Consider the following 27,372-nt stretch of genomic DNA (forward strand, 5'->3'; position numbering starts at 1 on the left):
GACAAGGAAGTAAAGTCAACAAGAGTTAATTAAAGCCACAAGACAAAAATGTAATCTTGGACCAGGTCTTCCTGATTCACAGTTATTTCTGAGTTACTGCTCAATATTGCTTTGAATCCAGTCAGACCCAGGTTCCTATGAATCACAGATATATCCCTAGGGCTTGAACAACAGAATGTTAAATACATATCAGTGTAGCAAAGATGGCAAAAATGTTCACAAGAATTTAAGCCACATTAGTAAAAGTAAAGAATTAAGAATGAAGAGGTGGTAACTCTCCTGTGCTCTTAAAGAGATATATCCAAAATGGAGATAAAACTTAGGTCCTGGTGGTGGTGCAGGGAGGTCTCTAAGCTCTGAAATGATGGTGGTAAACTTGATTGCACTGATAGGACGGTGTCTGAGTTCTTATAAGGGAAATAAAGCAAACAAATTAAACAAACAAAAAACACACACAGAAATAGCCCTAGTATTTAACCTGGAAATGACATAAATAAGGTTTCTTTTTTATTTTTTTGAGATGGAGTCTCACTCTGTCACCCAGGCTGCCAGGCTGGAGTACTGTGGTGTAATCTCGGCTCACTGCAACCTCCGCCTCCTGGGTTCAAGAAAACCTCCCACCTCAACCTCCCAAGTAGCTGGGATTACAAGCCTGAGCCCACACCCAGCTAATTTTTGTGTTTTTTAGTAGAGATGGGGTTTCACCATGTTGGCCAGGCTGGTCTTGAATTCCTGACCAAAAGTAATCCTCTTGCCTTGGCCTACCAAAGTGCTGGGATTACAGGTGAGAACCACCGTGCCTGGCCAAGAAGATTTCTTTTCTGAACTGCCATCCAGACTTGGGATTTGTCTGGGTGGTCACAAGAAATAAAACTGAAATCTACTGAGGGCAGATGCACAGGGATGAATCGTTCCTTGAAATAAAGAAGAATTTCCCAATCAGCAGAACTATTCAGGGCAGAATGGGCCATGATGTGAAGGAGTGAGGTTCCCATCCCTGTGCAAACAGGTTCTGATGGGTCTTTGCAGAGGAACAAGTACAAATATGAGATTAGAATAAAGCACAGTTTCCTCACCTCATAACATTGCTTTGGGGACCGAGTCATGCTTTCTTGTGGTGGGAGGGGGCGCTGCTAACTTGTGCACTGTACGACGTGCAGCAGCATATCTGGCCTTCACTCACTAGACGGCAATATCTAAGTGTGACAATCCTGTCTGCTTCACACCATTCCTGGGACTTGTTCTAAGGCCCTAGAAGAGGTTGGCCTTCTTTCGGATCTATAAAGTCAGAAGTGAAGCCCTGCCCTTACTGTGCTCACATCTCCCCTCAAGCATCCTCCTCAGCTGTGATAACCAAACATGTCTCTGGGCAAGGCCACATGTCTCCAGGGGTCAGAATCCTCCCACCTGCATTGAGAGCCACCAGAAAAGACAAATTTCAAGAGCTCTTCTGTCCCAATATGAGAGGCTCTGCTTCTCCATTTTGTTCCCACCCAGGCCTATATGATGCTAAAGAAGCCAGATGACTTGGTCATGTTTCAGAGCCTAATGTCCACCCCAGGATATGCCACGGATGCCTTGTCATCCTTAAACTCAATTTATGAAAATTTAAAAATGTGGCATTTTCAATCTTCCCCAGCCTCTGACTTCCTGTTCATCTTAGCTAATCTTATAGTTCATGAAAACCCTTATTATTATTATTATTAAGTGCTTGGGAGAGGAAGCAACACATTGAAGCCTGGCCTCACTTCCAGCTAAGAAGCCATAAAGAGCAAGAAGACATTTATCCATCAGATTGTGTACTTGGCCTGCTACATATATTGTCTCTCTTAATCATCAAACAGACCTATGAGGTATGTATTCTATAATGATATCTATTTTATAACTGAAGCTACTGAGATTTATGAAAGTGTGAGACTTCCCCAATGTTTTATAGTTAATGAGTGCAGAGTCTAGGTTGCTGAGTTTTATACACTTTGATTAAACCAGTCACCGGTATACAGGCTCTCCATTAACTACTGTTTTGCTGAACAGAAAGTCTCATTTACTGTGTACACTATGGCTTATCACATGGAGGGCAGGTGGGAGGCTGATTTCTAGGCTGAGCTTGGAGTTAGCCGCAAGGTTGTGATGAATTGGAAATGTCTACCATAAAGCTATGAATGAATGTCTGGGAAGGAAGTAGAACAGAGTGATAGGGCGGGGTGGGTTACTGGAGGTGTTAATGACAGAAACCCCAGATGGTTAGAGGAAAATAGGAGCACCATAACGTCAGGGCTTTACTTCTGAGTTTATAGCTCGGGAAGAAGGCCAGCCTCTTTTAGGGCGTCTGAGTTCAGTATGGTGCTAGAACAAGTCCTGGCGATGGGGTGAAGCAGGTAGGATTCCTCAAGTCTCTACACTATCCTGCTAAGGAGAAAGCAGATGTGATGAGAAAGGCAGGTGGCCAGAGGGCTGGGGTCCAGATAGAGACAAAAATGAGGCATCTGTGAAGTTGAACCCAGACTGTGGCACGACCATGGACAGATACTCCTGCCAGCCCAGGGACCAGGCAAGACTGGCTACACATCAGTGGATGCCCCTTCTCAATTCCCATACACGATCAAGTCCCTAACACTTCAGTAGACATCCATCTTTGGTTCAAATCCCCTTGGACCCAACTCCTCATGTTATGAACAGTCCCATAACGGATTAGACAGATTTCAGAGATAGGACAGTCCTTGAGAAGGGGAAGAAGTTCTGCGAAGAAATCTGACCTTTTTTTATTGTTTTTTGTTTGTTTTGTTTTGTTTTTGAGACAGGGTCTTGCTCTGTAACCCAGGCTGGAGTGCAGTGGCACAATCATGACACACCGTAAACTTGAAGTCCTGGGCTCATGCAATCTTTCCACCTCAGCCTCCCAAAGTGCTGGGATAACAGGCATGAGCCACTGCCCCTGGCCAAATCTGAACTTTGAAGGGATGAGGGAAACAGTTCTGCCAGCATTGACTCATCAGCTTCCCAACTCCCCATTCTCCAAAGGAAAAGGGGAAACATTTGTTGGAGAGGTTACAGAGACCAGAGGTGAAAATTGACTTTAATTTGCAGATAGTGGTCAGCGTGTGCTGAGATTCTGCTAACAGAACGGAGAAAGGAGGAGTTTTCCTCCCTTTGCCTAAGCCAAGAGAGGAGGTCTTCAAGGGAGATTGCCCTGTATCCCCTAGAACAGTGGGAATGCAGTTCCTAGTGCTCAACTCATTCTGCAAAGGCCATCAGGAGAGAAGCTGAGGGTGGCTGGATTGGTCTAAACAAAAGTGAGCAGGCTTGGCAGAGGAGGTTATGTGGAATGGGCGTTAAAGTGTCTGTGTCCATTTCCCATGGGCCAGATGAGTGTGCTTTGGAAAAGTATCCACCCCCAAAGAGCTTCTTGCAAGGAATGAGTCACCCAGCCTCTTGTGAGGCATCACTACATCAGATAACTGCAGGGATGGGGCTGGGTGAGAGTCTTCTGGTCAGGGGTTCCTAAGGAGTCTATCTCTAAGGAATTCACAAGAACATCCTAAGGCCAATTCAGGGTTTACCATATGACAATCCTACTCACAAATGAACCCCTGCCCTTTTCTCCACTGTTTCCCTCCTTACTGTGCCTGACCCTGCAAAGCCTGCAAACTGCAGTGGGGAAGAAATGGGGATATGAAGTCCCCCACCATGCCCTGTTCCTACACTGGGAGTTTTCTACGCTAGGAAAGCCTGGATCTGGAGGTGAGGTAGAGAAAGGAGGCAACAGAAAGAAGTTATACAATGGATGAGGTTTAGAGTTCTGATATTATACTTCACTGGACTTTTCACACCTAAAAAAGGATGACTTACTCATTAGCGGAAATATCCCAGCTTAGTGGCCTGACAGCTCAGCCCAGGGTAGGAAGAAGAGGCCACAGAACAAGCCGAAAGAAAGCAGTTATGAGAAAGAAGAAAGTTGCCTCCTGCTTATTTAATGAGCAGGTTACAGATAAATGGAGTTTCAAGTTTCAGAGTTGAAACATAACAGCAGATATGTCACACAAAGACGTTGAATCCTGAGAGAATCTCCTTTGATTCAGAAGGGGATTTGCCATTTGTAGCTTCATAGGGTCGTTAATCTAAAACCCCCAATTATTATCACATTGTAAGATGTGTGAAGGTGTCAGACATGAGAAAGTGCCAGTTAATAAAGCCAACAAGTTATGAGATTTCTGTGTATGCATTTGAGCTGCCTGCCTAAAATGTATGTGGTTTGAAATGACCACACAAACTTTCTTAGCCCACACCCCTGAGTAAGGGACATTGCAGCTTATCAGGAGATGCTTATCTGAGAGACGTTCTGAGATTCATGGCCTATGAGACTATCCCAGGAGTAGGGAAGCGGGGAGGAGAGCATCGTGCTACTACAATTCAATAATTTCCATTTCCATGACACTCACTGCTGTTCACTGTCCGTAAAGTGCAGATCCACCTTGAGTTGAAAATCTACTTCACTCAGCGCATCTTCCATCTGCAAAAGAAACAAAGTCCAAGGGATTTCAGGAGTCAAATATTGTCCAAATGAAATACTTAGCTTGTCTACTTCCCAAAGTAGAGAAACACCATCTTGTCCAAAAATCAATGCCATTTATGCTGAAAGCAGAATTTCCATGTATGTTTCATGGAGTTCTGGGTGAACAGGATATCTGGGAGTATTATACAAAAAGAAAAAAAGAAGGGATTTACATACTCAGTTTGGGGAAAGTCAATTTGCAAAAAAAAAAAAAAAATGCTAAACAAGTTTCTTTATTGCAGGACTTTCGAGAGTCTCATTTGGATTTGATCTAGAATCCCATTTGAGGCAAGAGTCAAGTGTTCTGTAGCACCTCCTTTGGGAAGGATGGAGCAGTGAACTCGCAGTGAAATTCCACTTGGCTAGCAATGGGATTAAGTCAGAACAATGTCATCTCTAACCCTCAGGCATCCTCTCAGGGCAGGCATCATGGCCCACGTGTCCAGAGGAGGAAGCTCATGTTTGGGAAAGCAGTCACTTCTTCAGGTGGCTCAGCTTCATAAGAAAGCAGCTTCTCCTTCCTGAGTCCAAGTGATCTCATTGTTCAGTTCCCACCTATGAGTGACTGATGTAAATGACGAGTTGATGGGTGCAGCACACCAACATGGCACAAGTATACATATGTAACAAACCTGCACGTTATGCACATGTACCCTACAACTTAAAGTATAATAATAATAAATAAATTTTAAAAAAATAAATAAATAAAATAAAATAAAAAAAAAGAAAGCAGCTTCTTCATTTTTGTCTTGAAATCCATTGTATTTAACCATTTTCACTTTAAGACACTGGCATTTTATGTCCTACCCATGGCCGCATTTATCCTTTGCTTTAAGAAAAAATAAAAAAAGAAAACATACTTTTTAAACACAGGAATCTTTATTCTTCCTGCCAGTTTCTCCTATATACCTGGAAGATGGTACCCCTAGTTCTCCTTTTTTAACATCACTCCCAACTCAAGGGGGTGTTACTTGCTAAATACCAGATCTCGCCACCACCTCTACTCAGAGGTCAGCCCAGGGTCAGTTCTACACACCTGTGATAGGACTTGGCCGCCTCCTCATTCACAGGCAGGATGGAGCCCTTTTTGTCTGTAACCACAAAATGCCGTGTCTTGTTTATCTTGGTATTTAACGGTGCCTATTACAATTTTGGAGGCGGTGTTATCACCTGGAAGCTTGTGAGCCAAGTATTGTCTGCTGATGTGTCTTGTTTAGTCCCCATAGTATTTTTGAAAATGTTTTCTACAAATTGCAAACATTTACAATTCAGGCAATTTCATATTTGTATTATGGGTTTTTAGCTTCTGCAAAAAAACAAAAAACAAAGCAAAACAAAACCCTGGACTTGGGAGTGCTGGGCTGGCATTTAGAAACTCTGTTTCAGGGTTCAATCACCTGATCTGTTTCAGATCAGGTAATTGCTGTCCCTTCTACCACCATTCACAGTATTCACTGACACCCGTCTGACCTGCATCTAAAAGCCCCTGGCTATTTTCTTGTGTAGTGTTCCCAGTAATCCTTGTATGATTAAGAGAGAGACTAGTTTTAATTCATTCTTGATCCCTTGCTCCAGAAATAGTGTCTGCTACATAGAAAGTATCAATGCATCTTTGAGGAATAAATAAAGCTTTTTCCCCAATCCCCACCTTTTTTGGTTTTCATTTCTTTGCAAGAATCTCCTCACCTTCCTGAGATGGAAATATCTTACCCAAAGATCTCTTTGGAAATGTCTTCCTGGTTAAGCATAATTCATGGAGAGATATACAGATGGAATTTATCTTTAGGTCTCCAGGGTTTAAAATTTGTTATTTAAAAAAAAGCATTTAAAAGTTAACATTTTGCTGAATCCAAGTGCTATAAATAACTTCCTTTCCTAGCTTTGTTTTGCATAATCATGAACCTAGCTTCAAACACACAAGGAACGCATTGCAGCCTCTTGTCACCAGGAAGGGAGGGAGACTGGCAACGTAAGCTTCCCAACTACCTTCTGAGCACGCATTTGCCTGGGTAATGAAAATTCAATGTAAACTCCAGTTTTAAACTTGCTGCAGTTTCCTTAGGAACTGGGAGAGAAATCATTGGCCTGGATAAGCTGTGGCTAAATTGAGCTGGGCTATAACTTTACAATGCTTCAATGAATCTTATTTGCAAGATATTCCAGAATGAAGTCACTGCCTTTTCTAAACATTTATTCCATGGTTGGCTGTTGACTTCCTACCCACCCCCCCCTTCAAAAAGACACACACACACACACACACACACACACCATACAAACATATGATTTTCCTTTATTCTGCATTATCTCAATTAGAGTCATCATCTCCATTCAAGGGTCATTTTCTCACGAACAGGAAGCAGTTCTGCAAACTAGTAGAAATAATATAAGAAGCTAATATTTACAGAAGAGTTATTATTTGGCAGGCAATAAACTATCATTATAAGTATACTATTTTATTTAACATGGATAAAACTATGAGTTAGGAAAGACTGTCCTGCATTTACCCATGAGGAAACTGAGGCTCCCTGTGGTAAAGGCATTTTCTCAAACTCAGTTAGTGAGAGTCCCACATCCCAGATGCTGTCAAGGGCTCCATTTCTTCAGCTTTCTCCCATGGTCATGTGTGTGTTCTAGGTTGGACGTTCTCTCACTGCTTGGTTTCAACTCATAATGGTGACTCTCTTGTTTTCTCCTCCATTCTTAACTACTATCTTGGGATTTGTTGCAGCCTGACAGCTAAGAGAGCAGCTTCTGAAATCAAGATACATGCGTACAACTCTTAGTTCTATCATTTCATATCTATGAGACCTGGGGCCAGTCAACCTCTCTGTTGTTTTCTCATCTGTAAAATGAGAGTAAAATAATTACATTTACTCACAAAGCATTGTTATTGTGTGAATTAAAATTTAAAAATGTACACAAAGGGCTTTGTTTACAATTGAACTGACAATTCTCAACAAAGGTTAGCTATTATTATTGCTGTCATTTTCAACCACAGGGGGCCCGGCCACATGAAGGACCCATTCTTCTACCAACGTCACATAGTGGTCCTGCACGCTGGTCACAAACATAGACTTTATGATCAGAGGGCCCAGGTTCAAACCCTGGCTCTACAACTTCCAGGTGGTATGACTTCAGATAAATGCCTTCTCTAAGTCCCTGTATCCTCCTCTGTAAAACAGGAGTAGTAAAACACCTCTCACGTTGTCGCAATAACTCAATGAAATATTCCAGACAAAGAAATCAGCACAGCGCCTGCCATATAGCACATACCTTGTAGGTATAAGATGCTGTTTGTTGGGGTTCAATCAGGCTGGTGGGAAAAATATGGAAGATAGTTATAGTAATAGTCAAAAACTCTCTTGGAAGGCCTGAGAGTTTGCATAGCTTCAGATTGCTTGGCTGAAGGCAGCCAGGGTGTCTTTGCAGGAGCCAGAAAGATGAGGGTACAAGCACAGAAGAATGTGGGAAGTTAATCTTCCCATCCTGTTTACTTACATGGGCTTAAGACTAACCTCTGTCCTACCAGGCACACTTTACTGCCTCCTACTTGGTGGCCGGCAGAAGTTTATTACCCGCAAATGGTGTTTACTTTAGGCCTGAGAACCTGGCCTTTAATCTTTACCCTCTAGTGGTGTTTCCTCACAACTTTTGTTAATTAGTCTTACTGAATAAATAAGAGCCTCACTAACCCATATGGGCCCAGTCGCAACTGTTTACAGAACTCAGCTTGGAGCCTTTAAGCAGCTCAGACCCTCAGCTGGACTGGCAAAGCAGAATATCTGTGTGTCAGTGTATGTTTATTCATCCATCGCCGAATCAGGGGTCTGCAGGAACAGACCCCCTGCAGCTAGTGTCCCCGTGAAAGGAGCGCTGCCTCCGCTGTTAGTGCTAAGATCCTTGTGATTGTTCTTATAACTCATCCTCAACTCCTTTCACTCCCCAGTAGAAGCTTTTCTTCTCCCAACTACCCTGGACTATTAGTAACTCCAAGCCTATTTCATGCCCAAATCTTAGAGTCAACTTCCATTTATCATTCCTTTCTACATGATGCCTGCCATCTCCTATGCTCAACCTGAACCCAGTCCTAAGGGCTGCACTTGGCGGCCATGCAGCTCACCCTTTCAACTCACACAGTTTCCATTCACACAGTTACGACCTCTGCCATGATGCTCACCAAGACACCATGCACTATAGCAGCAACTGCCTGTACGCCCTTGGTCTCCTGGGCCCCCTTTTCTATATTATTGCCAGACTGACCTTTCTAAATGCCAGGTCTCCTCCTTCTGTCCTGAAGGAGACTCCTACCTTTAAAAAAGGAAAAACATGACCTTCGGCAGAGTCTCTATGGCTCTCCATGCTGTGTCCTCAACCTTCCTTTCTAGCTTTGTGTCCCTGCCAGTTTCCAGCCCATTAGCAACAATGCTTTCTTCCCCAAATCTGCCTTCTGCTTTACTGCTTTTTATGGGCCTTGCTGTCTTCTGTCTCAGGGGCTCTTAACTGGTTACTGTGGAAATCTCGTCCATTTTTCTACTTATCAAAACTCTGAATCAACTCAGGCCCCTCTCTGCTTCCAGCAAACAAAAAAAAAAAGAAAAAGAAAAAAACCCCACCTCTGTCTGAATCACTAGGTCTGGCATGGGCTCATGAATCTGCATTTTGTATGAGTACTGCCAGGGGACTGTGATGCCGGTGCAGCAAGGAATTACACTTTGGAAAATGCTTTTCCTTTTTAAGCCTATGAAAATGCAATCTTGCTCATAAAATGTGTTTAATATATAATCTTTTCCCCTTCTTCCTCAGAGTGGCAAGCATTTTGTTGTTAATAATTGTATCTGCTTTTTTGCTCTGCCTGCTAGGAGCTTAGCACTAAATGTATGATCACCATTAGCAAATATCCAGAGGGTGTCTGCGCATTTTGGTCCCCTACATTTACCCCAGCCTTTATTTTCCTGTATGTGTTTCTCCTCCACTCTGCCTCATTCCATTGCTAGATTTTCTTTTTACTATTCTATGCATTTTGTAAGCCTTCCCAAATCTTCTGTGGGATTACACAGAGTATATAAATAAAATATACACACTACCTCCAGACTCACTCTTTGCAACTGTTATTATAACATCTCTTCCTACACCTTAACTTGTGATTAGTTCTGTCCATGGTCATCTCTTGCACTTATCTGTGACCTCAATGCATAACTGAATCTTCCTCATGTCTGAATTTCTGATAGCAGGTGGAATCACGTGTTTGGCGAATAGGCATTTCATAAATGTCTGTGGTTCACAATCATGTCTATGTGTATCCATGAACATAATTTCTGGCCGATTGGCTATAAGCAGTGTTTTGGTTGTCATAAGCAGACTGATACTAACTGGAAATGCATCCATTCCAAATATACAGTGTTTACAGACATATCCAATTAACTTTTATTATCCCTGATTTGTATATAGCAATTAGCTGTGACATTGTTTGCTGCCATATGGATTACCCCCAACACAATAACAAATTATTAGCTTACAGAGATAAGAAATTTGATAGGAAGAAGAAAACAACATGTAATATGAAACAGACTCCCCATTCAACTTGAGAACTAAGGTTGGCTACAACCTCACATGAGTTAAGGTTGAAGGTTGGGAAGGTCAAACTTGAAGGCTTTAAATTGTCAGGGACAAGAACAATTCTCTGACGGAATTAAATGGAGCAATGGCCAGGATACCTGACTAATACCCAAACCCAGCCTCCATCATTGGTTTGTCATAAGCATTTTGCCAGGGTAGCTCTTTGAGATCCATGTCCCAAAGGGCAAAGGCCCATGGGAAAAAATGGAGCACTGATTTCTTATTGGAGTTTGGGGAAGTGGACCTTGAGCTTGCAGTCTGTTTAACTGGGAGTTTATGACCACTCTAGGCAACCTAATGGTCTTGTTTCCTAAACTAAAGGTATCAACTTGAGTCCAGGAAGGAATTAGAGGATACACTCAAAATGAGGACTCTAGGTACAGTTTATTAAAGGGATTATTTACAAAGTGTGTGGAAGATTTAGAAAAAGCAACTAACAGCTGGGCGCAGTGGCTCACCCCTGTAATCCTAGCACTTTGGGAGGCTGAGGCGGGTGGATCACAAGGTCAAGAGTTTAAGACCAGCCTGGCCAACATAGTGAAACCCTGTCTCTACTAAAACTACAAAAAAAAAAAAAAAATAGCCAGGCGTGGTGGTGGGCAGCTGTAATCCCACCTACTCAGGAGGCTGAGACAGGAGAATCACTTGAACCCTGGAAGCTGTAATCCCAGCTACTCAGGAGGCTGAGATAGGAGAATCACTTGAACCCTGGAGGCAGAGGTTGCAGTGAGCCGAGATCACACCACTGCACTCCACCTGAGCGACAGTGCGAGATTCTGTCTAAAAAAAAAAAAAAAAAAAAGCAACTAACAATGGCTCAGTTCCTCAAGATTAGTAACCTCAGGACCTCCTTATCACCCTAGGCATGAAGAATCAAGCAGAGACAGTGGCTATCAGAACTGGAGAGAAAGCTACATGGAGTGTGTCTCCCTGCCTGGAGCTGGGGCCTTTGGAAGAAGGACAGAGCAAGTGGTATGCTGGTAAAGGTTTAACAACTGGCTCTCTGAAGAAAAATAAAAAAACACTGATTTGTAGCATTGGCAGTTTCTCCTGTGTAAATGTTTTCATCACAATTGACTTCGAGCTATGAATGTGAAGTCGCTAAATAAGGAGTTGGAAAGAAGTCTGTAGCGTGGCTATCAAAAGCTGATATAAGCAGACTCCAGCACACCACTGGACACAGCCAACCCTCCAGGACCCTGCAGGGAAGGAGCCTGGGGAATGAACACTCTGGGCCCATTCTCCTCGTAGTCACCTGCAGAAGCTCTCATAGGCTGAACTCAACGGAAACTAAAAGGTAAAGACATGACTGAGCAGTTCTTGCAGCCAGTCTCTGGGGGCATATAGCAGGTGGGAGAGCAGACAGGGGAAATGGTCAAGTAGTCAAAAGCTAGCCAGCATGGCTAATAGGAGCTTCATTTGTTCTTTTAAATTTTGATTACAGGTCAAGTATTTGCAGTCACTGTGATGGCATAAGGGAGACAGGGTCAGGTTAACTGAAGGCTCCAGTGAGTGAGGTGTGCCTTGAGGTACTGAAGCAGGCAACTGTGGTCTAGGCATGATACAGGGAGCCCAGGGCCATCAAACAGGGCGCATGGTGGATGCTTATCTCTGTTTGGAAAGGATAGTGTGCAAAGGGCCTAAAAAGAAGAGATTATAAGTTAAATTCATTCATTCAACAACTAGGTCATCCACTCCATGTCAGGTATCCACAAGTGTAGTCCTATGGCTACTGGGGCACTCAGGATACAAAGAGAGATCCAGTCCTGTGGAGCTTGCAGACTGGGAGAGGGATGACAAAATTCTAAAATAAAAATTGTGCCATTGCACCATTCTAACAAAATCAGTGGATTTCTATTGCCCAAGAATAAGCCCTAATTTCCCTATCATGGCCCACAATGCTGGGCCTCCCTGCTCCATCTTCGTCTCCTGCTCCTTTGCCCTCCCTGTCTGTGCAAGTCACCTCAGCCTTAGTGCTCTTCCTGAAACACCCCAACGTCATTCCCACCTCAGGCTCTTTGTCCTTGCTGTGCTCTCCTCCAGAGCCGACATCTCCCTGAGCTCATGGCATGCCTGAATCTTCCTCCACAGTTGGGTCTCCGCAATTCTGCACTGGCTTCTCTGGGAGACCCTCCTGTCTGTCACTTGTCCTCCAGGGAATAATCACCTTGGGTGAAGGTTGTGTTGAAAGTTGTGCTGAGTTCTTGACATTCTCAATATCTGAGTATCTGTCATGAGGCAACAGCCAGTCTTGCACAGCAGGACCATCATGAGGTATCTTCCACTTTGGGTACGGTTGTAGCTTCACGGGGCCTCCAGTGAGGGTGCAAACTCCTATACTCTTATCTCCCTCATGAGTGTGTCTCAGAGACTAGGGAGCTGAGTATGTAGCAGTGAGAAGGCTCAGTAATAGAATATGCATGATTGGTTTATTTAATTACATTGTGATATATTGATCTAATATTAGAATATAAGTCCAAAATGCCAGGGATATTTCATGTTCACTATTTTACCTTCAGCACAGAGTAGGTGCTTAGTGAGTGCTCAATAAATTTTTGAAAGGATAGATGGGTTAATGAATAAAGAATGAGTGACGCTTTTCAGTTTTAGCCACAAAGGGGAACCTGGTCACTACCTAGATAACAAAAGATGTGGACAAAAAGCCAAGAAGCCTGAGAGGAGAAAGATAACAGATGCCCAATAGGAGCTGTTATGCACACTACATGAGGAATGCAAGTAGTGGGGGCTCTAATTAGACCTTCCTAAAACAGGAATACTCTTTCAAATAATTCTCAATATATTCTAGCAGGAAAAAGTCAGCTCAAATGTGGCAACAGGTACACTCCAGTGAGGCTAGGGGAGGCAGATCAAAAGTTTGAGCTTCAGATATTCCTTTGAAATGTGTTAATCTGATGAACAGGAAATTTTCAATCAAGTTCCCAACTAATAAAGCGAGCTCCCCAAGGCCTCTGGGCTTGCAGTGATGCTGTTTCTCCTTCATTCAATGCCCTTCCTCTTTCTTTCTCTGGTGAATTCAGCATGTGCATCTGAAGCCAGCTCTTGTGCAAGCCTTGATGAACACCAGCTTTGTCATCTCCACAGAGATCATTGCTCACATCACCTACCAAGGTGTTTGCTTATATATCTGTTTTCCTGCTAAATTATCAACCCTTTCAAGGTAGAGTTCCTGCTGCCTTCTCCGGTTCTGTCCCTTATCCAAGGGTCCCACATTGAGCCCTGCAAAAAAACAGTTACTCAAAACCACCTGCTGATTGACTCATTGACAGAGGGCCTGAACAGATGCACAAATGGGCAAATGAGGAGGGAAGAAGAGACCCAGTAAATGAGTCAATGGAGACTGTCTGCACTTGAGACTACATGGAACAAGCAAATATATGAATTAAAAAAATGAGTAAAACAACAAATACATAAATAAGTGCATGAGTGCACTAAAAGCACTAATCTCTGTCAGATTTCAGAGCAAATCCATACCTTCTTCTTTCACCATTTACCTAGCAATGAGAGAGAACAGCCATGAGAGGGAATAGCCACTTGTGGCTGGTGGTAGATTCTTGACTTACCCTTTCACCACCTAAGAGCAAATGAACTCGGAAGACCACAGCATCATTTATGGGCACCTCTTCATTCCGGTATAAGATCTGAAAGACCCGGCTGTGCACGGTGCTGTCATGGACACAGGCTGAATGCAGGCTGCTGCTCTCTGCAAAACAAGAATCAGTTGGAACCCATGAACTCCAATACTGTCCTTTACCTGCAGCCCTGTCAGGTGTCTTTCCTGCTCAAGGAACTAATGGTCCCAAGCGGCCTTCCAATTTCCAAAGCTTAAAATCAGTTAATGAGACCTCACCATATGAATATTTCTGTTCATTGAGTTGGGCTGGTATCTCAGAAAAACCTTGTTCCATTCCTTACAAGCAATAAGATCTTGGCTAAGTCACTCATGCCGTGGGCAGTGCTCCTGGGCTGCTATGCAGTGCCTGCTCAACTTCTCACCTGTTCACCTGTGCCCTCCTCTGTGAAGCATTCCATAAACCTCCTCTCCCAGAAACAATGAGGAGAAGAACAGGGACTGAAAGACAGAAAACACCCTTCCTTCTACAAGGACTTCCTAGTGCCCATAGAATCTCTCCCTTCTCAAAGGTGCTGCTTGCACATCATGCATGTCATGAGAACACTCTGTCTTGAGTTTTAGGAAAATGTGCTAATCCTACTGTATAATCCTACTGTATATCAAGTTTTAAAGGAATTGGTTTAGCTCTGTATCCTCCAATGCATTCTAGATATACCATATCCCTAAACAGTACTTCAAAGTTGAGTTATATTTCAAGAAGACAAATCTAGCCAATGCATCCACTGTCCAGGGTTATTTGGGGGAACACATGGGTGAACTCTTCCAAATTACTTAACACACAAACTACACAGTTGGAGATACATGTAAAAAATATATATATATATATATTCTAAAATAAATAACACTGTCCAGGGTTATTGTGGGGAAACAAATGGATGAACTCCTCCAAATTACTTAACACATAAACTATCCACTTGGATATACGTGTATATATATATACATATATATACACACACACACATATACACACAAACATATGTTTATATACATATTCTAAAGTAAATAATACTAATATTTGTATAAGGCAACAATGACCTATTGATTACCTATTTATAACAGGGAACAACTATATGGCATTTTACAAGTTCTAAAGTGCTTTTCAATTGTGGTTACTTTCCTTAATTATCATAACAAACCCATAAGGTAAATTTTACACCAGATGAAGAGACAAAGGGTCAAAGCAGAGGCAGGTGCCTAAATATGTACTTGTTGTGAATGTTTATGTCTCCCCAAGATGCAAATGTTCAAATCTAATCACCAATGTGATTATATTTGGAGGTGCAGCCTTTGGGAGGTAATCACATCATAAGGGTACAGCTCTCACATATGGGATTAATGTCCTTATAAAAAGAGGCCAGGGATCTGTTCCCCTCACCTTTCCCACCATGGAAGGATACAATGAGAGACGTCATCAATCTGCAAACCTGGAAAAGGGCCCTCACCAGAACCTGACCATGCTAGCTTCCTGATCTCAAACTTCCAGCCTCTAGAACTGTGAAAAATACATTTCTGTGGTCAATAAGGCACCCAGTTTATGGCATTTTGTTAGCAGACTTTGCTGGAGAATTGCTATATAATGAAGCATTGTGTAGATTCATCCTCACATCTACCTCTTTAATAAGAGAGAAAATGAAGTCTCCAGTGAATGAATAAAATGCATCTATTTCCTAGCAAAGGGTGGGGACTCTATAAAACAGTACTGAAAGAATTAAATAGTTTGACTGAAATGGGAGCCAAGAAAAAAAAAAAAAAAACAGCCCAACTAGCAAAGAAAAATCCTAAGTATCTTGTACACTGTCTCTGGATGGGTCAAACAGTTTTTTGGAAACAGGGACACAGGATCACAGTCACCTCCCAATGCACAGTCACATCTAAACCAGCACCTACCTTGTAGCTTCAGAGCAAGGAATACAAAATATGTAAAATGCCAGGTTATTTCCAAGGCTGCTCAGATGTGCCTGCTCTAAGTTGCACTTTGTCATGAAGGCAATAAAATTACTGGCCTAATGCAGTTCTATTTAGACCTGCTGTATTCAAATTGATGGGCCTATTAAATAAAAATGATTCATGTGTGCAGATGCCTCTCTGTTTTTATTTGCTACACTAGCTCTTTCTATATCACTGTCAAGGCCCCGCTGATCTATAAGCCAGAATGACAACGTGGCAGCGGATGGATGGGGTAAATACCCTGAAGGTCAGAGCAGCCCTGAGCTGTCTGCTACCAGGAGGGACAGCCAGCAAAACAGTTCAATCACTTGCTGTCTTGGGCAAGTGACATCACCTCTTGGAACAGCAGCTTTCCATGTGAGAAATGGACACAGCCACACTGACCTTATGGGATCACTGTGGACACAGAGGATAAAATAGATCAAGCTCCTAAGACCAGGCACGCGCTGGGCATACAATATACAGTATGATGACTTTTTAATTGTGTTTGCAGAGAAAGTTCTGAGTACTTTCTGTTGAATAAATTGTCATTGGCCACATTTTTTATGGGAGATTAAGAGCCTCTGAATTTGAGCAGATTGGCAAACAGACCACAGGGCTTAACGGGTATTTACTGAAAATCACTAAATCCCGAGGTGCCCCATTAAGCCTGGGATAAGGCAGTTTTCATACCTTAGGAGACTTTCTGGGTCAACTCCCCACCACTATTAAATAGGGCATCACATAGAACAGGTGTCTTTTTAACAAGGGAAGGCTCACCAATCACAAGATAACTTCCCTGGGATGGAGATCACTGGGACAACACTCCCTGCTTCATTCCCATTGGGATTCTCCCTTCTTCACCAACAATCCACATCTGGATACCCGGCCCACTATCCTCTCTCCTCCTTCCTGGTGAAATCAGCACCCAGAGACAACCAAAGTACATACTCCCTCTACCCTTAAAGACTAACTCATACTTTGGGAAGGCAGCCTTTCCTAGCTATGTGTTAAATAGCCACTTTTCATTCTAGAGTATTTTTTAGGTATTTTTAGGCAACAAGATTTCTATTCAAGTGGTCCAATGAGAAGGTGTAGACTAGAGTCTTCCTACCTATCTGCCTTCTTCTTTTGTGTGTGTCAGCCTTGGTACCATGCATAAAAAGAGTTGAGACTTTAAGGGGAAAAAAAGAGATGAAAAGAAAATGGGTGGAAGAAGGAAAGGGAGCGTGAAGGAAAAACAGGAGGGGAGCAGAGAAAAGAGAATACAGTAGAGGAGGTAAGAGGAGCTCTTCAGGTCTCAGCTGCACAAAGAATACATTCCAAACATCTTAACACAGAATTTCAGGCCAGAGGGCAAGAGGAAAAAAAGACTTTTAGGTGCTGTAGTTTCTTCTTCTCCCCCCCCACAAAATGAATGATATTAATATTTTATATATCTATACACCTCTAAATGTTTAAACTTTAAATGATGACATTCCCTCAGCTGAGAGCTCCCAGCAGTCCTAGAGGGATCTGTCAGTGTGGAGTATAAAATATAAGTATTATTCTTCTGACAGGGACTCTATGCCCAATGCTCAAACCAACAGCACCTGTAGGGACCATTTACTTGTGGACTAAACCTCAATCTCATTCCAAGAACACAGCCATGGCTCTGCCTGCATGTAGGAGATTCCCAAAGAATCATTTCTGTGCCCAAACCCCAGAAAACAACCCCTTCAATACCCCAGGCCTGAAGCCAGCTTTAAACTCAGGATATACTCAGTTAAATTCCTTTAAACTCAGGATATACTCATAGAAAATCTTCCAACATATTAGAGCCAACAGAAGTGGAAAAGCCCCATTAGACTATGGGTTCCTCAAAGTCACAATGTTAGCTTTCATATGGTTTAGAAAATGCTCCTTTAGTAAGGGAAATATAAGTTCTAGACTTGTCCCCACTTTCCGGCTGTGTGGCCTTGGGCAGGACTATGGAATCTGAGCTCCACGATAAGAATCTTGCCTTACTTAATTTCCATAATGAATGTGAGGCTTAGGTAAAATGGTGAGTAGAGAAGGATGTTTTTAACTGAAAAATTATCAAAATCCAAACAGATTTTCTCAAAGACTAAAGATGACAACGATTAAGACTCTTTAGGTAGGGTGAATTTTCTGACCCTTTCTAGGAACAGGAAGAACAGAAAATCACCCTGAAGCCAAACTTTATTTTTTTTCTCCAACGATTGTAAGGAATAGGCAGAAGAGAAAGCCACTTTGAAAAAGACATTCATTGTTGTTCCAGAGAAAGAACAGAATAATTTCCTGTAGTCGAGTATGTGCTGTCTAGCTCATAGGGTCATCAAGCCTTCAATGCCAGGGTAGGGAGGTCCAATACGTGACCTCTTGAGACTCCCCCAAGGTTGCTACTTTCCTGGAGAGCCCATCACTGGAGGGCAAGTAGAAAAGTATGGATAAGAAACCAGGAACTCCTGGGAGACAGGTAACCATGGTCTTGATGACTTTTCTTGAGGTTGAAAATCAGGGATACTGTTGGACTGGGACAGATGCTTCTCAACCAAGGTGATACTAGTGTCAATCACACAAGCACAACGTGTTCCCAGAAATGAGGCTATCTTAAGAAAAGCTGGGGCCCAGGATGATGACTCCGGATGTTCAGAAATGCTCAGGGCTTCATGGGTAGAAGGTTGGTTTGGCTACATTGTGAGCCGGAAAGATGAGGACCCACCTAACCTGAAACAAAGATTGTGTTGTCAAAAGCAATATTTTAGTTCATTGTGTGTTTCAATAAGACAATAGCACAGACTACATAATTCACAGTGCACAAAATTTGATTGGCTCACAGTTCTGGAGGCTGGGAAGTCCAATATCAAGGTGCTTTCATCTGGCAAAGGCCTTATTTCTGCATCATCCCATTGCAAAAGGCAGAAAGGCCAAGAGACAAAAGTGAGCGGAACTTGCCCTTTTATAAAGGCAGTAATCCCACCCAGTAGGGTAAAGCCTTCATGGCCCAAACACTTCTTAACGGTTCTCACCTCAAAACTGTTACAATGGCAACTAAAGTTTCAACACACATTTTGGAGGGGACAAACGTTTAAATCATAGCAGTCTCTAATGAGTTATAACCTGGGAGCTCAGGGTGAAGACCCTAGTGGCCTGTGCAGATAACTGGAGCAGCAAAGCGTTCACCATTGAAGACCCTCAAGCTTCCTCCGAATTCTAAATACCTATGCTTCAATAGATACCCTGTGTGCCAATGAGATGCCCCAGCAGCAAGGGACTGATGAGATTCATTTCTATCCTAAACTAGCATTCAGAAAAGGACCACACTTCACTGAGTCAGCCCAGGGCTTCTGGGATGATGTGACATGGGAAAAGGAAGTGGCATTTCTGCTAACAGGGCATTGAGATATACAAGCACTTACTTGAAATATCTGAAGAGATGCAATTCTGCTCGTACCTTCAATTTTTGAAGCATATCAAATTGGTGACACATCAATAAAGAGCTGTATTTTGGTTGTCATTTTTATTTCTATCTCAAAGAATATAAAACATTTTTCTTGTTTTCTACTTAAAGTACCCGGAGGCACACGGAGTATTGAATATTTTGCTTTCATGCACATGGACATAAGTTCATGCCTCACCTATAATTTTGGATTATTATGTTTGTATGTTTTTGCTATAAAACGTGTTAATTCATTCATTGAATATTTACTAATCACCTGCTATGCACTAGGTCTTGGGCAAAACATTGTGATTCAGCATTGAACACTCACAGGGTTCCTTTTGGGACATCTATGTTTTACACTTGTGTCTGTGGAATAGGGAATGAATATTCCCATTGTTGTCCAACTCCACAGACATCTCCTTGTGTAAATGAATGTTTCATCTTTCCACACACGTTGCATTAGTCGGAATGCCTTATAAGGGCTAATTTAAAATTCTGATTGAGGTGGCAAATTATGTAAAACAAACTGAGTTTGATCAAAGATGTTATTTGTAAATTATATGATTGGAAAAGTCACTTTTCTATAATATATAATAAATACAAAATGGTTTTGTTAATTGCAAATTGCTCAATTAAAGCTAGCCTGAGATTTACTGGTCTAAATTCTAGATACCTTATGTTCCTTCCATCACTGAGTATAGCCTTGGGTATATGAGTTTTCATTTTATTCATGAGGAAACTCATGATCATAGAGATTGTAACATCCTCAATGTCAAATATAGTAGATGGTACAATGGTGACTCCAAATGGTTTTTTTTTTAATTTCACTCCTTAATTTGTTTATTCATTCATTCATTATTTAACTCAACAACCACACAGGCAATATGTTAGACATAATTCTGTCACTGGTAAAGATAAAACAATGACAAGGAATATTATTCAATATTTAGTACAGTATTTCCCAACTTTTTTTCTCTCCTCACTTCAAATGCACCATCCATCAATTTCTGTTTAATTGTTTAAAAAATCTGAGAATGACAGAACAAAGGCTTTGCATATCACTAACACTCAAATATTTAGCAGATCAATCCATCAATCAATTAATTAATAAATGCAAAAATGGAGGGATACGACTTTTGGAAGTTACCCAATGTTTGTTTAGTTCTAGTTTGTGACAGTTCTAATATCCAGAATTTCTGACTCCTAGCCTACTCTACAAGAAAACCCAACTTACAAAGCCTATACCATGCTCTGGCAGAAAGTCCTGTTTGTAGGAGGGCAACTAAACTAAAGAGCCCATTAAAAAGCACCATTTAACCTACTGAAAATGAGAAAGGCTGCTGCTGCGATTCAACAGGAAGCATTCTCTCATCAACACTGACTGGGCTTAATTACTTAATTACAAACCATCGTGACTTACTATTAGAATAAGCCCACTAAGCCAGCACTTGATAACACTTTATTATCTAATAACATGTATTGCTCCATAATCTCAAAAGTAAAAGGCCAGTGTGTTGCCTCCAGTACACTCTAGTTGCTCACTACAGAAACCCATTGGATTTCCTTGGATTGGTCGTAACTGCTGAGTGGTCTCAGGTATTTCAGTCTGGATTTCAATAACAGAGTCCAGGGTATGGCCTTGTACCTCATGCTTGTGTAAGGACATAGATGTGAGTTAAAAGACATGGATTTACTCTCAGCTTTGCCATTTATACACTGTATACCTATGAACAAAGAACTTGCTCAGTGTAAGCCTCAGTTTCCTCATCTGTGAGCGGGGGATGGAAGAGCAATACTGTTTCAGGGTTGAGAGGGTTTTACGAGATGACCTATGAAAGTACCTGGCACAAGATGGAACATATAATAGGGGCTCAGACAAATGGAGGGAATAAACATGCTGCTGGATCAATAGGAGTGAGGAGCTGACATGGCTTTTACAAATACTCCAGCATAGAACTTTACCAGCTATTAGTAGAAGTCTCAGTGGAAGTGAGGAGTGGAAAATAATCTGTTTGTTTGTTTGTTTTCAGATGGAGTCTCGCTCTGTAGCCCATGCTGAAGTGCAGTGGTGCGATCTTGGCTCACTACAATCTCTGCCTCCAGGGTTCCAGTGATTCTCCTGCCTCAGCCTCCTGAGTAGCTGGGATTATAGGTACGTGCCACCATGTCCGGCTAATTTTTGTAGTTTTAGTAGAGACAGTGCTTCACCATGTTGGTCAGGCTGGTCTCAAACTCCTGACCTCGTGATCCACCCGCCTCGGCCTCCCAAAGTGTTGGGATTGTAGGTGTGAGCCACCGCCTCCAACCAAAGGGAATCTTTAATTACCTTTTGACACTATGAAGAAAGCAGGCCTGGCCCAGGGCAGTGGGCACTGCCTGAATGGAGCATGGAGCATGGAGCATCTCCCAGCTAGTAAGCAGGGAGATGCTGGGTGAGACTTCGACTCCACTGGCCTTAGTTCTTTTACAGGCAAAAATGACAATAACAATCCGACTACACTGGGGAGCCAGATGATGCCTCACGCCCATCTCACCTGCTCTTCCAGCTCTTGTAGATCTTCAGCTTCTCTCTCATTTGCTCCTGCCCCTTCTGGATTCCTAGGCTCCTCCTGCACCTGCCACCTCTCTGTGTTGTAGAACCCCAGGTCATGGTCCCAATTATTTTCTCCATTATTAGCTGTGCTCCTTCCCTAGCATCATTTCCAAGGCTTTCTATGCCACCTACAAGCTGAGCACTCTCCAATGTACAATGCCAGCCCCATCCCTCTCCCGAGTGGGCCTGATCCCTCACCACTTGACGTGATTTCTCTGTCAAATAAAGATCAGAACCCTCGTGTGTCCAGTACAAAACCTTTGATTATATTTCCCAAATATGTTCCTCCTCCTGTCTTACCCATACTAATGAAATACTTCCTGGTCATTTAATTCCTCTTTTCCACTAACCTCCTCTATCCAATCATCAGCACATCCTGTGGATTCACACCCAAAACATGGTTCTGACAAATCAAATCCTTTCTACCTCTTTTAAAAAATTTTCTCTCAATATTGCATACTGAAAACCTTACTTTTTGCTTCTACTCTTACCACCTATTTGTCTACTAATATAAAATATAAACTAGATGTTGGCCAGACACGATAGCTCATTCTTACAATCCCAGCACTTCAGGAGGCCAAGGTGGGAGGATCACTTGAGGCCGGGAGTTCAAGACCAGCCTGGATAACACAGTGAGACCCTGTCCCTACAAATTCTTTTTCTGAATATATAAAATTAGCTGGGCATGGTGGTGTGTGCCTGTAATCCTAACTACTCAGAAAGCTGAAGTTGGAAGATCTCTTGAGCCCAGGAATTCGAGGCTGCAGTGAGCCATGATCTTGCCACCGCGCTCTGGCCTAGGTGATAGAGTGAGAGTTGGTCTCTAAAAAAACCTAATAAACAAAATATAAACCAGGTGCCTTTATCCCCTCCTTGCACTTAGAATGAAACCTAAAGTCTGTACTGTGGTTAATTGGCCCTAAATGATAAGTGTAGGAGCTGCAGCCATAGTGAGGACTGAACACAGAGCTGGTTCTTTGTGCTGTCTCCAGGCCCAGCAAATATCTATAGAATGCATGACTGACCGAAGCTCCAAGTGACCTGATCACAGACAACTTGGCAGCGGTGTGTAGTAACATTTGTGGAGGTGAACGGAATCTCGGATGGAGCAGCTAGCTCACTGAGGCTGTCTCTATTTCCCGCTATGTCCTCATGATGACCCAGAGTCCACATCGATCCAGGTTCCCTTGCGAAAGGCCGGCACAAAGGATGCCCAGAATGCGTAACATGGGGCTTTCTGAGAAGGGTACAGCCAAGGCTCCACCGTCAAATCCTGAAACCCGTCCTGTTAATAAGTCATTCAGGAGACTCAACAAATCGGAGACAAAGAGCCTTGTTGATGTGATTCAGGCTTTCCTGAACCATCTGCCTCCCCATATGCTTCCCAAGGAGAACTAAGTATAGCTGCAATCGCAGCTAATCAAATATTTGTCAGAGCTGCAGTGTCCCCACCCAATCATGGTCTCCAGGATGTGCCAAGGAGCACAGAGCTGTTTGCTAATCCACGGTGACCTTGGCCTTAGTTGGAGGTCACAGAATATAGCGGGGAGTTGTGACTACAACAAATAGCAGGGAGCCCCAGAGTCACTGCTGATTAGGGGAGGACAGGTGGTTGCTCTGCCTTTGTCTTCCACAGAGATGGCAGATCCCTCCAGCAGGGCCTGCCCACTCCAGGGGTAAGCTAAGCCCAGCCAGTCCAGAAAGAGATCACAGCCTCAGTCCCTCCAACTCCCTCCAAGGTCTGAGGCCCCCACCAACCCAAACATTGAATGAGTTGTCCCCGTCACAGCACATTCTCACCTGGACTGTCTCCTCTTTCCTCTCTTGGTCCCCTCCCTTCTGTCTATTAGGGCGCACACCCACACACCAGGGTTGCACTTGCAGTCTGGAGTAGGGCAGGATATTCAAAACTGGTGACCCAGATAGCACCCAGTCAGAATGCCTGCTAGGCAGGGCGATGAGCAGGGCCTGCCGGTCATCGGCTGCCCTGGTGTAAATCCTTTAGCTATGGATGATAGAGAAGGTGAGGGTCTGCAATGGGGGCCAGGGTAACTGGTCATTGTAGTCCGGGAAGGAGGACTTGAAAAGCTCAGGGCAGTGCCTATTATAACAACTGTTCATACCAGATGCACTGGCTGAATATTGCTCCTGGTTAAAATGAGCAAGGTATCCCCGTGTCATGCACAGGTCAGTCCTGCTGAGACCTGTCTCTGTAACTCGAGTTTTGTCTTCTCAGCTTCACAGCTTTTCACCTCATTCATTCTCCTTCTAGACTCCAGTGGCAGCTCAGAGTGACCTGAGTTCTTGTCCTCCGGGACAGCAGAGGCTCTTGCAGCTGACATTTTTTCTTCTGTCATTCAACTTCTCTCTCTGCTGCTTATACATTGTGCCAATACTGCAGATACACAGTCTGTCTGTGCGTGGACTTGGAAATTCTTTCAGGGAGAGCTCCCCTCTCTCCAGCTCAAACCTCCTTAGTCCTTGATACCCATGCACTCTTCCAGTTGCCTGCATACCTCAGAGTCCCAGTCCAATGGGTGACCTGGTTTCTGATGGGTCACCTTGACTCAGACTTGGCCCTGGCTGGGTCAAGTAATTAACTCCACACAACAAATGCAGAACAGAATGGTTTTAACCACACTTTTCAACCAAGTTCTAGAATATTTCTTGATCTGTACTTCTGCATGTAAGCCCCTTAACTCCAGTCAAAAACTGGGCCAGTCTCAGGCATAGCCAGAGTATATGGTAACCACACACTTATTGGTGCTGACACTTCAGGGAGTAGGGCCTTGAGAAATGATGCAAGATCCAGCCCATTTCATACTGTCACCCTTTCAGCAAGCTTTCTCTGCCTGTTCAGATTAGTGTGAATATTCTCACCTCTGGATCACACCCATTTACTGCTCAACAACATTCGGCAGGCAAAATATGCTGTCCGTCTCTTCCATGCATCCCTCCAATACACGTACTCCATTGATGGGAAATACTGAGAATTCCAGGGACCTTGCTGGATCAGTAAACACAAGATGCTCCTTGCTTTTGAAGAATCCCCAATATTATTCTCTTCTCTTGAATAAATGTTATGATTTCCTCATTAGTGTCACCTGTTGAATCTTGCCCTTTGACCCCTCAGCAGGTATATGCCCCTTGCGCTCAGCCCCCAGCAATGTACAGAGGGCTGGCCGATAGTGCCCCTGGTGCCTAAACAAACGTTCATGGTTGCCTCTGCACCAAGGTGTTGATGTGAAAATAAATAAGCATAAGAGAACAGGTCATCTGGTAGTTGAATCTAAGCTGCAAAAGTTGCTGCTGAGAATGTAGATCTAGGTGTTCACTGACACTATAGCCAACTGGCTAAGCCTTGGCTGATACCCAGCCAGGTGATACTGCAACTTTCAGAAGGCTCTTTTGACCCCTCATGTCTGAGAAAATTCTATATCCACCATCTGAAAGTCACAGTGTCATCTGCATGGGTGTCAGCCAAGGTTTAGCCAGTTGGCTCTCGTATCAATGAATACCTAGGCCTACATCCTCAAAAGCAATATGTGTTTGCTCAATGAAACAGATGAGGCAAAATGACTTGAGGGATGTGACAGTGCTGCTTTAGACGACTGTGGTACTGCGGGAGAACTGAGAGGCTCATAATGTTTCCTATTACAAGAACATGATTTTTTTTTTTTTTTTTTTTTTTTTGAGACAGAGTCTCGCTGTCACCCAGGCTGGAGTGCAGTTTCACCATCTTGGCTCACTGCAAATTCCACCTCCCAGTTCAAGCGATTATCCTACTTCAGCCTCTCAAGCAGCTGGGACTATAGGTGCCCGCCACCACATCCAACTAAATTTTTGAATTTTTAGTAGAGATGGGGTTTTGCCATGTTGACCAGTCTAGAGAACATGATTTTTTCTTACAAAAAACAACTTCATTTTCTGTAAAATGGAGCTATAATATCTAATCATAGGGTTGTCATGAGTATCAAATGAGATAATACAAATCAATGCCTAAAATCACTATACATGAGCAATATTGTTCAGTGTTTTAATTACTTCCTTGACTTTTGGGGAGAAGGAGGGTGGGTACTGGCTCATGGTGACTTCCACCATGCCAAATCTAAGCTTCTTTCTGATTAGACCTGGTTAATTATTGACAATTCTCAGAAGTCCTATCACACTGCTTGTCCAAATGACCAATCCGTAAATATTTTTTGAATGTTCTGTTTCCTCTGACATTCTTTTTCCGACTTTTTTCTTCTCATTCACAAAGACTCTGTGTATTTTTCCTTTCCTCAGAAGTTCTTCCCTCAATGCCACAGGCAGAGTAATTACTCCCTTGTCTGTTTCCGCAGCATTTTGCACCAGCTCTTGTAGAATACTTGTTCTTCGGAGCAGCAGTTCTGTGTGTCTTTCTGTAACCAGACTGTAGGCTTCTCCAAGACTGAAGAGTACACAACTCACCAATGAGTTCTAGGATTCTAGTAAGGCGCTTAACATAAGAGGCACATAATTAGTCTTTTTTAATGAATTGATAGCATCATCCTCACCTCAAAAGTCTGCCTGTTTCTCAGTGACCTCTTAAATGCTACTTCTTCTATGAAGATCTTCCCAGCTAGAAGGCAGAATTTAGTGTATTTATAAGCAGCACAGGCTCTGACTCAGACTGATCTTTATTTAAGTTCAGGCTTTCCATGCACTTGCAAATCATTTATTCTTTCGAGAATAATTATCTTCATATATAAAGTAATCATGAAAGATTAGATAAGACAAAGATGCCCATCATTATTATTAAAAACACATATCTTCCCCATGTTTATTCATCTAGCTTTATACCTTTCCTGTGTCTCACAGAGTCCACCTCCAATTTTACCCATCTTAGAGTCACGTTATTGCCACCCACCCACTCCCTCTCATCCTCTATTGTTCTGTAAGCTACTTAAGGGCATAGACATTAGGAAATCACTTGAGTCTCTTCCCTGTGACCTGGATCAGACCTGGATCAGATGCTCAAAAAGTTGCCAAATGAGCACTTGAGTGTTAGTCTGGGTAACTTGCTTACCCCCAAAAGAAGGCTGAGTACTCACTCCTATATCTGAAAACTCATGCAACCAATATGGGGACTGGGAGCTAAAAGAAAGTCATATAGTTTTATAAACCCATTTCACAAATAGGAACTGGGGCCTCAGAGAGATGGAGAATCCAACCAAGGACCAGCAGTGGAATCCTGAATCTACCCACCACACCCACGGCCCTCCCTGCTACCCCCAACTGCCCTGATGCTTACCAGGGCACCACAAAATTATTTCCAAGGCTCTCTTGACTCCTTATGTGCAAGAACATTCTATATCCACTATCTGAAAATTGTAGTATCACCTGATTGGGTGTCAGCCAAGGCTTAAGCCCGTTGGCTTTAGTATGAATGAACACCTAGGCCTACATCCTCAGAAGCACTTTCTGCAGCTTTAGATTCAACTACCAGATGGCCTGTTCTCCTGGGCTCATTTACCTTCCCATCAACATTGTGGTGCAGAGGCAACCACCAAGTTTGCTGTTTAGGCTCCAGGGCCACAATCAGCCGGCCCTTTGTATGCTGCTGG

The 27,372-nt window shown here is 43.0% G+C and overlaps 1 protein-coding gene across 2 annotated transcripts in view; it reads right to left on the reverse strand.

Moving 5' to 3' along the window:
- Nucleotides 1-27,372, reverse strand: part of FAM135B (family with sequence similarity 135 member B) — a 353,349-nt gene that overhangs the window by 119,175 nt on the left and 206,802 nt on the right. For both annotated transcript variants that reach the window (XM_074000059.1, XM_015455220.4), the window contains exons 4-5: nucleotides 13,750-13,889; nucleotides 4,440-4,510 (exon numbers count right to left, since the gene is read on the reverse strand). Coding sequence is in view for 1 of the 2 variants with exons in the window: in XM_015455220.4 (XP_015310706.3) it covers nucleotides 4,440-4,510; nucleotides 13,750-13,889 (211 nt within the window). In the remaining variant the exon portion in view is untranslated. The remainder of the gene's footprint in view (nucleotides 1-4,439; nucleotides 4,511-13,749; nucleotides 13,890-27,372) is intronic.

The sequence above is a fragment of the Macaca fascicularis genome, chromosome 8 (genome assembly GCF_037993035.2).
Source record: "Macaca fascicularis isolate 582-1 chromosome 8, T2T-MFA8v1.1".
Classification (NCBI taxonomy): domain Eukaryota; kingdom Metazoa; phylum Chordata; class Mammalia; order Primates; family Cercopithecidae; genus Macaca; species Macaca fascicularis.